Source organism: Caretta caretta, chromosome 9 (assembly GCF_965140235.1).
Source record: "Caretta caretta isolate rCarCar2 chromosome 9, rCarCar1.hap1, whole genome shotgun sequence".
Classification (NCBI taxonomy): domain Eukaryota; kingdom Metazoa; phylum Chordata; order Testudines; family Cheloniidae; genus Caretta; species Caretta caretta.
The window spans coordinates 48,927,286-48,940,206 of record NC_134214.1 but is presented as its reverse complement, the minus strand read 5'-3'; the positions used below and the strand labels follow the sequence as shown (position 1 = coordinate 48,940,206).

At 48.3% G+C, this 12,921-nt stretch overlaps 1 protein-coding gene across 5 annotated transcripts in view; it reads left to right on the top strand.

Annotated features, from left to right (window-relative positions):
* PPP2R3A (protein phosphatase 2 regulatory subunit B''alpha) overlaps positions 1 to 12,921 on the top strand; it is a 141,953-nt gene that overhangs the window by 106,889 nt on the left and 22,143 nt on the right. For all 5 annotated transcript variants that reach the window (XM_048863979.2, XM_075132274.1, XM_048863977.2 and 2 more), the window contains 3 exons: positions 5,933 to 6,089; positions 9,864 to 9,912; positions 10,575 to 10,664. In XM_048863979.2, coding sequence (XP_048719936.2) covers positions 5,933 to 6,089; positions 9,864 to 9,912; positions 10,575 to 10,664 — 296 coding nt within the window. The remainder of the gene's footprint in view (positions 1 to 5,932; positions 6,090 to 9,863; positions 9,913 to 10,574; positions 10,665 to 12,921) is intronic.

The following is a 12,921-nucleotide window of genomic DNA, read 5'->3' as shown; positions in this document are numbered from 1 at the left end:
AAAGCCAGAGTCATTCTAATTGCACAGGCTTGGCCATGACAAATATGATTCTCATACTTGGTTCGCCCCTCCTCTTGTCCTGCTCTATGGTTACCAGGTGCTGTGTACCGGACCTACTGATCCAGGACTCAAGGAAGGTTCTTCACCCCAACCTTGGAGCACTGCATCTCAAGGCTTGACTGCTAGCTGTCTCCCCAGATGGACTGTTTGAAAGAGGTGCAAGAGGTGTTACTGCATGTAGAAAAGCATCCATGAGGAAAACATGTCAACAGAAATGGGAGAGATTCCACCAGTGGTGTACCCAACAGGGTCTGTCCCATATTGATTTTCCCCAGCTCACATTCTGGTTTACCTTTTAGTCCTGAAGAACTGCCTCTGAGTTCTGTTAAAGTCAATTTAGCAGCTATCACAGCATCCATTTCCCTGTTGAGGGGTTTTCGGTGTTTGCTCACCCCACCACATATTGATTCATTAAACGTTTATTGAATCTCTTCCGACATATCAGGCAATCTGCCCCAGGATGGGACCTGAATCTCATCCTCAATTTGCTGATGAAGCCATCTCCCTTTGAGCTACTGGCTAAATGTTTCCTGCTTCTCTTGTCCATGCAGACTGCATTTTAGTTGCTGTCACCTCAGCTAGAGGGATTGGCAAATTAGGGGTTCTAATAGCTGAACCCCCCATACCATTTTTAGAGGAAGAAAGTATCTCTCTGATCACACCTTTGGTTTTTGCCCAAGGTAACCTCAGACTTTCAAATCAATCAGGACATTCAATTTCCATTTTTTTACTCTAAACCTCACCAGACTTGAGAAGAAGCCTCCCCTCTCACCTTGGTTGTCAGGGGAGTGTTGGTTTTCTACTTGGACAGAACTAAACCCCCTAGGGCCTCCCCCAAATTGTTTGTCTCTTTTGCACACAAAGTTAAAGGGGCCCCTATCCCAACCCAAAGACTCACCAAGTGGCTTTCTGGTTGCATGCCCTCTTCCTTGAGGCCGCTAATATTCAGCCTCCTCCTTGTGTTATAGCCCAATCTACGAATATAGCTCTGTTGAAGAAAGTTCCCAATGCAAAAATCTTCAAAGCTGCTTTGTGTGTTTCAGTTCACACCTTTCTGAAACATTGCACACTAGCGAACACCGATAGAGCAAACACTGCTTTTGGTACTGCTATTCTTCCTACAGTCTGAGACCGGGGTCCGAAGTACCCACTTCCTGTAGCAGGAAGTCACCTGAAATGGTGCACCCAGAGGGTCACTACTCGAAGAGGAAGGAGAGGTTACTTTCCCTATACAGTACAGGGTATAGGGGTATATAATGGTATAGTTCCTCCATTAACCACCCTCCTTCTTCTCTGCCTTGGAGCCTTTGCCTTTGTGGTAGAGAAGGAACTGAAGGCGGTTTGTCTGACATGGCCTATGTACCGTCAGTTTTAGGCACCAGGTTTGCTAGGACACACGTGTGAACTAAACAGGCTTCCAAACGTCTGGTTGAAGAGACATGGGGCACATGTGCACCTGAAGTGGAGCCCCATAGGGAGAAACCTCCAGTGACTGTACAAGGTAAAAAGAACGAGGAGTACTTGTGACACTTAGAGACTAACAAACAAGTACTCCTTGTTCTTTTTGCTGATACAGACTAACACTCTGAAACCTGTACAAGGTAAGTAACTTTTCCTTCCATGCCCATGGTGTCCATGGTCCTGGGCAGCAGGGAAGGGGCAGGATGAATTACTCTTAGGTGGGGCACAATCAAAAGTTTAACTGTTCAAAAGACTCCTCAGAAGTCTGGGAGGCATCGAATGACTGAGGGAGAGGGATGGTGGAAATGCACGGACTAGGGAGGCCGTGGCAGGAGAGAGACTGCTCCCAGCTTTTAGAGTTCTTTGTCTAAGTAACGTGCAACTCAGTTGGGTTCCTCTGAATAAAGGGAATAACTCTGGATTTCTGAAATGGCCTGTGTGCTGAGCTTGGGAGTAACTTGCATTTGACTCTGAAGCTGAGAAGGCCTCCCAGGCCAACCTGTCTACTGTGTCAAGAAACTGTCTAGAAACACAAACCCCTGACTCCCCCAGATTCTCAGACTCCATTTTAGAGAATCTAAAACTCTTAAGCTCCAAGGGGTATAGGGGTGGCAAGAAAGAAAGAAAGAGAAAAGCAGTCCCTAGATCCCCTGGCCTTTTCATTTTCTTTAAGGCCATACTTTATCAGACTGAAGTGGCCATCTTGCCTCTTACTGGCACTGAAACCAGGGATGGGAAGCTAGGAAGCTAAATTGATAAAGCCCTGGTGTGATAAAGCCCCGGTGAACTAGGTTCACCGGGGGAAGGAGACCAAAGCCCTGAGGTAAGTGGGAAAGCGGGATACCGGGAGGAAGCACAGGCAGGAATGTCTGTGAGGGGAGGGCTCCTGCCTCATACTGAGAATGAGGGGCGATCAGCAGGTTATCTCAAGTGCTTATATACGAATACACAAAGCCTTGGAAACAAGCAGGGAGAACTGGAGGTCCTGGTGACGTCAAGGAATTATGACGTGATTGGAATAACAGAGACTTGGTGGGATAACTCACATGACTGGAGTACTGTCATGGATGGTTATAAACTGTTCAGGAAGGACAGGCAGGGCAGAAAAGGTGGGGGAGTAGCACTGTATGTAAGGGAGCAGTATGACTGCTCAGAGCTCCGGTACGATACTGCAGAAAAACCTGAGTGTCTGAGTGAGCAACAGGAGTGATGTAGTGGTGGGAGTCTGCTGTAGACCACCGGACTAGGGGGATGAGGTGGATGAGGCTTTCTTCCGGCAGCTCGCGGAAGCTACTAGATCGCATGCCCTGGTTCTCATGGGTGACTTTAATTTTCCTGATATCTGCTGGGAGAGCAGTACAGCGGTGCATAGACAATCCAGGAAGTTTTTGGAAAGCGTAGGGGACAATTTCCTGGTGCAAGTGCTAGAGGAGCCAACTGGGGGGGAGCTTTTCTTGACCTGCTGCTCACAAACCGGGAAGAACTAGTAGGGGAAGCAAAAGTGGATGGGAATCTGGGAGGCAGTGACCATGAGTTTGTTGAGTTCAGGATCCTGACACAGGGAAGAAAGGTAAGCAGCAGGATACGGACCCTGGACTTCAGGAAAGCAGACTTCGACTCCCTCAGGGAACGGATGGGTAGGATCCCCTGGGGGACTAACATGAAGGGGAAAGGAGTCCAGGAGAGCTGGCTGTATTTCAAGGAATCCCTGTTGAGGTTACAGGGACAAACCATCCCGATGTGTCGAAAGAATAATAAGTATGGCAGGCGACCAGCTTGGCTTAACGGTGAAATCCTAGCAGATCTTAAGCATAAAAAAGAAGCTTACAAGAAGTGGAAGGTTGGACATATGACCAGGGAAGAGTATAAAAATATTGCTCGGGCATGTAGGAATGAAATTAGGAGGGCCAAATCGCACCTGGAGCTGCAGCTAGTGAGAGATGTTAAGAGTAACAAGAAGGGTTTCTTCAGGTATGTTGGCAACAAGAAGAAAGCCAAGGAAAGTGTGGGCCCCTTAATGAATGAGGGAGGCAACCTAGTGACGGAGGATGTGGAAAAAGCTAATGTACTCAATGCTTTTTTTGCCTCTGTCTTCACGAACAAGATCAGCTCCCAGACTGCTGTGCTGGGCATCACAACATGGGGAATAGATGGCCAGCCCTCTGTGGAGAAAGAGGTGGTTAGGGACTATTTAGAAAAACTGGACGTGCACAAGTCCATGGGGCCGGATGAGTTGCATCCGAGAGTGCTAAAGGAACTGGCGGCTGTGATTGCAGAGCCATTGGCCATTATCTTCGAAAACTCGTGGCGAACGGGGGAAGTCCCGGATGACTGGAAAAAGGCTAATGTAGTGCCAATCTTTAAAAAAGGGAAGAAGGAGGATCCTGGGAACTACAGGCCAGTAAGCCTCACTTCAGTCCCCGGAAAAATCATGGAGCAGGTCCTCAAAGAATCAATCCTGAAGCACTTACATGAGAGGAAAGTGATCAGGAACAGTCAGCATGGATTCACCAAGGGAAGGTCATGCCTGACTAATCTAATCGCCTTCTATGATGAGATTACTGGTTCTGTGGATGAAGGGAAAGCAGTAGATGTATTGTATCTTGACTTTAGCAAAGCTTTTGACACAATCTCCCACAGTATTCTTGTCAGCAAGTTAAGGAAATATGGGCTGGATGAATGCACTATAAGATGGGTAGAAAGTTGCCTAGATTGTTGGGCTCAACGGGTAGTGATCAATGGCTCCATGTCTAGTTGGCAGCTGGTGTCAAGTGGAGTGCCCCAGGGGTCGGTCCTGGGGCCGGTTTTGTTCAATATCTTCATAAATGATCTGGAGGATGGTGTGGATTGCACTCTCAGCAAATTTGCGGATGATACTAAACTGGGAGGAGTGGTAGATACGCTGGAGGGCAGGGATAGGATACAGAGGGACCTAGACAAATTGGAGGATTGGGCCAAAAGAAATCTGATGAGGTTCAGTAAGGATAAGTGCAGGGTCCTGCACTTAGGACGGAAGAACCCAATGCACAGCTACAGACTAGGGACCGAATGGCTAGGCAGCAGTTCTGCGGAAAAGGACCTAGGGGTGACAGTGGACGAGAGGCTGGATATGAGTCAACAGTGTGCCCTTGTTGCCAAGAAGGCCAATGGCATTTTGGGATGTATAAGTAGGAGCTTTGCCAGCAGATCGAGGGACGTGATCGTCCCCCTCTATTCGACATTGGTGAGGCCTCATCTGGAGTACTGTGTCCAGTTTTGGGCCCCACACTACAAGAAGGATGTGGATAAATTGGAGAGAGTCCAGCGAAGGGCAACAAAAATGATTAGGGGTCTGGAACAGATGAGTTATGAGGAGAGGCTGAGGGAACTGGGATTGTTTAGTCTGCAGAAGAGAAGAATGAGGGGGGATTTGATAGCTGCTTTCAACTACCTGAGAGGTAGTTCTAGAGAGGATGGTTCTAGACTATTCTCAATGGTGGAAGAGGACAGGACAAGGAGTAATGGTCTCAAGTTGCAGTGGGGGAGGTTCAGGTTGGATATTAGGAAAAACTTTTTCACTAGGAGGGTGGTGAAACACTGGAATGCGTTGCCTAGGGAGGTGGTGGAATCTCCTTCCTTAGAAGTTTTTAAGGTCAGGCTTGACAAAGCCCTGGCTGGGATGATTTAATTGGGTAAGGGTCCTGCTTTTGAGCAGGGGGTTGGACTAGATGACCTCCTGAGGTCCCTTCCAACCCTGATATTCTATGATTCTATGATCCTATGATCCCAACATGCAAATGTTGGGAGGTGCTGAGACCACAACGCCTTGAGAGGAGAGCGAGAAAGGTGATTGGTGAGAAGGAAAGAAGAGAGACAGGAAAGGGATGGGGTACAAAAGTGTACTGTACCAGGATGACGTTGCTCCAGAGTGCATTGTTTTTTGACACGGGATGTGCCCCAGTTCCTACTGAGATTTGAGGCCTTATGGTGGTGAATGTCACTGAGTGTCACAGGCTGATCGAAGGCAGCCTATGCAGACATTGGGGCCAATTCTAGATGGCTGTTTGGTGTCCCCTCTGCCCCGCCTTGCTTCTGTTCATTATTCCTGAATTCTCACATGAAAGTGGTGGTGTTTATAGGACGCTCTGGGGATGAGCATTGTTTATGCAGACATCCGTACTCACATGCCAGGAGATCCATTTCTGAACAAGGGTATCTGTCATTCGCTGTGCCTCCTTGCTCATTCCCTTGATAAATGATGAATGTATTTGCATATGACAGCTGGCAAATGGAAAAGGGTTACATTTCAGAGGCGGATTAGTTCACAATGTGTAATTCGCCTCCGTGCCAGAGCCTTGGTACCCAGACAATTGCTGAAGCATCTCCCTATCTAGTCTAGAATTAACTTTCCTTCCAACTTGTGCCATTTCAGACTCTTGCCCTCTTGGAGGAAGAGGATGACATAAACCAAATCACAGACTACTTCTCCTATGAGCACTTCTATGTCATCTACTGTAAATTCTGGGAGCTGGACACTGACCATGACCTCTACATCAGCCAGAAGGATCTGGCTAGATACAATGATCAAGGTGAGTTGATCCCCCAAGCTGGGACATGTGCTGAGGATGGTGGTAACAGAAACCTGTAAAAGTTGCGGGAAAAGGTAGGCTTTGCCTTGCTGGGAAGTTATATTTTAAATGGAAAATTTGGTGCCACAGCAATGTAACTGGGGGCAGTGCTGGACTTCACTTAGTGCTAATTGACAGAGCCATTTTTAGGGCGGGGTGAAGGGGAGCTGCAATAGACAATAAGGGCTTCTACACAGTGGGGTCTGTAATGATGCTAAATCCCCTTGCAGTCATCGACTGGCTGCCTCTAGCTCAGCTGCCCTCTGGCCACAGGTGGACAATGCAGTTCAGCAGAGGAGGTACAGCTTAGAAAATAGCAAGGGGGACAAGAAGCTGGTTCTGTACTTTGCTGTGGAGCGTGAGGTGAGAGACTCAAGTGATGGTTGAGAGTGGGGAGTTGGAAAAGGCCCTGAAGAAGCTTTGTACCTGGAAAAAGGTTCCCAAGAGCTTATGGAGGTCCCTGGGGTGAGGGCAACTCAGCCATGTCCCAGCTGCAGGGGTGGGGGCAGTTGATGTGGGAGCTACTACATTTTCTTATGCAAGCTCAGGATCCCAGTCTCCTTGGTGGTCCTCCCTAAACCCAACAACAGCACCAGCTGCAACCCACGCATCTTCCATATACCCAGTGGGAGCACTAAAGTGTAGGGGCAGTGTTCTGGACAAAGCAACAGATGCCCCGTCTTGCCTCTCCGCTTGTGGAAACAACAGCGGCTTACAAGTAGACCCAAAGGAAAGGTGCCCGTAAGAAAGCTCAGGCTGAACACAAGATTCAGGAGCCAAGCACTCAGTCTAGGGGTGGGAGGAGCCTTCTCTCCCAGCCTTGTGGAGCCAGGAGTGGGCCTTAGTTTCCATGCCTAAGGCATCTCCCAATGGGAGGCTGTGTAGCCTATGGCCACAGCAGAAGGAGCCAGTTTAAATATCTGTGTACATAACCCATCCCCTCCAAATCCTGCCCAACCCTTTCTTTACCTCGCTGCACATTCACATTTTAAATGCATTTAATCCTCAGCTTTTGCCCCTTCCAGTAGTGCACTAGTCACCCACCTCCCTTATTCATTCAGCCAGCGACCTCTAGCCTCACTCCTTGGCTCCTTTCCCTGAGCTGTCTCCAATGCTAGCCCAGGTGCCTGCCTGGGGTCCAGGCCTATTCAGGGAAGGTGCACTGAGGCACGTTCTCTCTTGGCTGGAAGAGGGGAAAGACTGTTATGGGCCTTGTGGCTCCAGAGGAGGAATCCCATCTGGTTTTGTGACCGAGGGGCCTTGTCCGGCCTGCACTTCCCCTTCTCCTCTACTACAGCTTCTCAGTGTGTAAGGCTGTGAAGCCTGTAATTTAACCAGGACTGGTGGGAGCACTCCCTGCCTCCCCTGACTCACTAAGAACATAAGAACGGCCATACATATCCATCTTGCCTAATATCCTGTCGTCCAACAATGGCCAATGCCAGGTTCCCCAGAGGGAATGAACAGTAATCATCAAGTGGCTAGGCACACCATCCCTGCCCATCCTGGCTAATAGCCATTGTTGGCCTTATCCTCCATGAACTTATCTAGTTCTTTTTTTAACTCTGTTATGGTCTTGGCCTTCACAACATCCTCTGGCAAGAGTTCCACAAGTTGACTGTGCGTTGTGTGAAAAAATACTTCCTTTTGTTTGTTTTAAACCTGCTGCCTATTAATTTCATTTGGTGGCCCCTAGTTCTTCCTTATTTACTTTCTCCACACCAGTCATTATTTTATTGACCTCTATCATATCTCACCTTAGTCATCTCTTTTCCAAGCTGAAAAGTCCCAGTCCTACCTAATCATTTTTGTTGCCCTTTTCAGAACCTTTTCCAATTCCAATATATCTTTTTTGAGCTGGGGCGACCACATCTGCATGCAGTATGCAAGATGGAGTTATATAGAGGCAATATGATATTTTCTGTTCATTATCTATCCCTTTCTTAATCATTCCCAGCATTCTGTTTGCTTTTTTGACTCTAGCTGCATGTTGAGTGGATGTTTTCAGAGAACTATCCACTATGATTCCAAGATCTCTTTCTTGAGTGGTAACATCTGATTTAGACCTCATCATTTTTATATGTATAATTGGGATTATGTTTTCCAGTGGGCATTATTTTGAATTTATCAACATTGAATTTCATCTGCCATTCTGTTGCCCAGTCATCCAGTTTTGTGAGATTCTTTTGTAGGTCTTCACAGTCTGCTTGGGAGTTAACTATTTTGAGTAGTTTTGTATCATCTGAAAAATTTGCCACCTCACTGTTTATCCCTTTTTCGAGATCATATATGAATATGTTGAATAGGAATTGTCCCAGTACAGACCTCTGGGGGACACCACTATTTACCTCTCTCCATTCTGAAAACTGACCATTTATTTCTATCCTTTGTTTCCTATCTTTTAACCAGTTACTGATCCATGAAAGGAGCTTCCCTCTTAGCCCATGATAGCATACTTTGCTTAAGAGCCTTTGGTGAGGGACCTTGTCAAAGGTTTTCTGAAAATCTAAGTCCCACACACATACTTCTCGGGAGCTTCTGACAGTGGGCCAGCATGCCTCCAAAGGGAGGTTTGCCAACTCCAGCATTTCTTAGCCTCCCCAAAGCGCTTATACCAGCTACCCATAGGCTGCAGCCTGCACTCCTCTCTGCAACCAGCCTGCTTTTCAGGCCCTGCTACCTTATGGCAGTAGCCAAGAGACAGTTGGGCTGTCTAAGTGGTGCTAGACCTTCAGCAGTCTTCTGCATGGGCTGAAGCCACCCCACGTGAATATAGGATACTACTGCCCCTAATGGACTGTGCTGGCATACTGTGAGAGCTGTAGGTGAGGGCCAGTTATTTAGGCAAGTACTTCACTATGTGCTAGAAAGTGTTCCGCAGTAAGTGTAAAAATAATCACAGTAACCTGGTAAATCCTGACAGCTGCTACTGTTAAATTGTGGCAGGACAGTGGGGAGAGACAGCCAGTCCCTGGCATGGCTGCGCCTGGAGCTCGGTGATCTTTTTTTCAGCAAATAATGAATTTGCTGTGGGAAGAATGTAGTTTCAGGTGACCCAATCCTATTTGCAAATTTATGTCGAGTTCACTGAAGTGTTTCATTGAACTGACAAAAATTGACATGTTTTAGAAATGGCTCAACTGCATAGTGTGTTTTGACCCAGCTCAGACTTTTCGATTCACTGAAAATTTCCACCCAAAATGAAATATTTTTCCAATTATTCAGCATTGCCAGCAAACCAAAAACACCAGTATTCACCCAGCTCTCGTTATGGGAGTGCAGGGTTTCAATGTTCCACCATAGTGGTAAAGACGCTGAGTTTCTTTTGTTGAGCTAAACATGCTGAGCTATCCTTCGTGCCCTCATGCCACAAGTGCTCACCCCACTCTGGCAGCCCTTGATCATGGGACAAGTCCCAGTGGCGCTATTAGTTTCCAAGGTCTTATAGCTGGATAATCTGGAGCTGCCACATTCTAGGGGGACATTAATTTTGTTGCCAGGCTAGGCACAGGAAGTGACAGAGAGTGAGAGAGACTTGGAAGGTTAATTGCTACTGTTTGCAAAGCTATTAAAGATTGGGCTGTATTAAAATGGCCATGCAGGCCGTGTTCGTTGCCTGTCCTTTTAGCTGTGGGATAATGACTTCATACAGATTGACCACGCACACACACAGCTCTGACAGACCATGAGGCTAACTGTGCCTATGTATTGATGCTTCATTTTCTTCATTTCCAGCTTTATCAACCAGGATTATTGAGAGGATATTCAGTGGAGCAGTGGTGAGGTAAGGTATAGCACCCTGGCTGGAGAATTAAATGGAGAACTGGAAGGAAGCAAAAACTAGAACAGGAATCCTGTCAGCCTTAAGTAGAAATGCAAGGTATTCTCATACATTCCCCATCCCACTGAGAGGGCAAGGTGCTAGCGTTTCCGTCACAGGCTAGGGCCAGTCTGAAAAGGAAGAGAGGGACCGGTGGGTGATTTTAAAAATAAATAAAACCCTGTCAAATTAGCACAGTTCCCAAACGCATCGCTGTGGGCCACAGGAGAGGGGACAGGTGCTTACACTTCATGTATGTATGTGTGTCCTAGTCCTACAGCAGTGACAGTGTCAGGCAGCTGGAGGGCACAATCGCAAAAGCTCCTTTAAAATAAAAGCTCCTAACTGTTTGTGGGGGTGGGGAGTACTTCAAAAGCAACTTCATCTTGGCAGTGACAGTAGGGCTGCGAATGCGGTATCTGCTTTCAGGAGCACTTCTCCTCCCTGAGCAAGTTCAGTATGGGAGGGGCCAACCAATACTAACAGACTCCTTCTGGCCTAAAAGAACAAGCATGAGTGTTTTCTAGGTGTATGAAAATTCCCAACTCGCTCCCCAGAAGGTGTTTTGAGTGTGCCTTTGGCTGTGTGTTCATGTTATAATTTAGAAGGTGCTTTGGGTCTTTCAGGGGCAACGAAGCACAGAAGGAGGGACGGCTGAGCTATGCAGATTTCGTGTGGCTCCTCATTGCTGAGGAAGACAAAAGGAGCCCTACAAGGTAGGACTTCTAGGAAGGGTGTGGAGAGACACATGCAGAAAGCTCATGGGATTACAGGAGACTGGGACCTGCTAGTTAGTGCAAAGGCCTGTGAACCAGGATGAGCCTGACTTGCAGTGGGAGGTGAGGCATTGACTTACTGGATCACCCTGCACAGATAACTTGCCTTTGCCAGTGGAAAACCAGATAAAAAACAAACTTTTCTTTTAAAGTAACCTTTTCTCTAGACCCTGGATTTTATCGGTGGTCACAAAACTTCCCATCACACCCCACTCTGTCCCTTGTCCCATGTTTGCCTAAGGATACATGCAGGGAGCAGGGCTGAGGAGGTGGGAGAAGCTTTCATTTGTTTGCTCCATGCCATCACCACCACGAGCAGGCAGGCCCTGCTGCTGGCCTCAGCATGACTTATGTCCTAGCACCCCTCCAAGGGTAAGGGAAGGCCGCTACCTGAGCCATAACAGCAGTGGATGCTCCCAACTGCCTATCAAAGGGCCTGCCCCACCGCTGGCAAGGTTTAGGCCCAAGTGGCTATGGGTTTCACCCCCAGCTGCCCCATTCAGTGCCTCCTGTTTCACCTTCGTCACCAGGGCCCTTCCTCACCTTGCTTGCATGGAGGACTATGTGCAAACGCTGCCAGCAGGCATGGGGCCTCCAGCCACCAGGGAGCCCCCAAGTTGCAGGGAGGCAGGTAGAGCTCTCTCTGGCATGGAGGCCGCTGCGCAGGATGGGGTGCAGGACCTGGGCACCAGCAAACCATTTTGCTCCCCCACATGACTGTCAAGCCCCCACATGCCTGTATCACCCCAGGAAAGCCCCTCTCACTAGAGCCCCCTCCTGATGTCGTATAAGGATCACAGCTTGCTCTGGATGCCAGCCTTCTGCTGCCAGGTCAGCATCCAGCTGGTGGCAGCAGTGCCTGGCAGGAGGCCACTTTGCCCTTCCAGGGGGCTGCCAACCACAATCCATCCCTCTGGCTGTGAAGTGAATGCGCTTGAGGGCTTTGGCAACCAGTGTGTTCCGGACACCCTCGTCCAATAATGCATCTGCCTCTTTCGCGGGATCGAGTGCTGCTCCTGTTCTTGCCACAGGGAAGAGGTGGTGGCAGGAAAGCACAGGCTGAGAATGGGGCATAGCTCCATCCCAGATTGTTATGCGAACATTGTCAACGTGGAGTTAAAGACCTGCTCTAATCTAAGGAACATTGTTGCTGTCTCAGTGATTTTCCCCTGAGCAGAGGACCCTGACTTTTGGGGTTCTGAAGTATGTTGATTTTTTAGGGATGCTGCTTATCAGAGAGGTGTTTCCTGCAGTGATCTGTGCACTGTTAGTATAGATCAGTGACTTGGGTGACTGGGAAGGAGGTGGTAACAAAGAGGGAGACTCAGTAGGATGCTGCTAGAACAGAACAGTTCCCCTGACTGCCGCCACTCCACTGCTCTCCTGCCAGATACTTGCCTAGTACTGACTCAGTTATAGAATCAATGAGGGTATGGGACATGCCTTTCAGAACTGGGATTACGTACTGTGGTGAATGGCTGGGGGGAGCATGACAAAAATTGCAATCCAGTGGTCCATTGATTCCATTTACTTAGCAGATGTGTGAACTAGTGGGTGTGGGAGAATACTACACAGCCTCTCCTTGCATTCCCCTCTCCAGTGGCCTGCCACTCACATAGAATCACTTGAGTTGTTTAGGACAGTGACTGGCGAGGGAGAATGAAAACTGGAGTCCCATCAGTCCTGCCCCTGGCCTGGCCGTAGCTAAAGCCACAGCAGTTATTTGAGACCTTTGCCTTTTGCATAAAAGAGCACAGGGAACTATTTTAGACATCCCAGGCCTGCATTAGCTCCTGCCAGGGGTTTCCCAGAGATACTCAATAACCTAAGTATAGGGATAACTGCAGGCAATTAGCCTGTTTGGGCAACCCCACCTTTGACGAGGGCGCAGTTCCCATACCCCAGGACACAGCAAACACAGAATACTGGGCCTTTGCTGGGAAACATAGGCCCAAGTACATTCATTAATATCAGTTACTGTGCTTCCCCTCCATTGTGCAGACAGCAAAGCTACTGAGTAAACTGACCCCTGTAGTGCTCAGGGCAGAAGCAGCAGGATCTGCCTCTAGCTGACTTATACAGAGAGGTTACTTTAACTGGTGCTTGGTTAGTGCTGCCCAAACCCCTAGAAGCTGCTCCAGCCCCCTCCCATCATCAACACTGAAGGCCAGTTGTAGAATAGGGAAATTCCTACCCT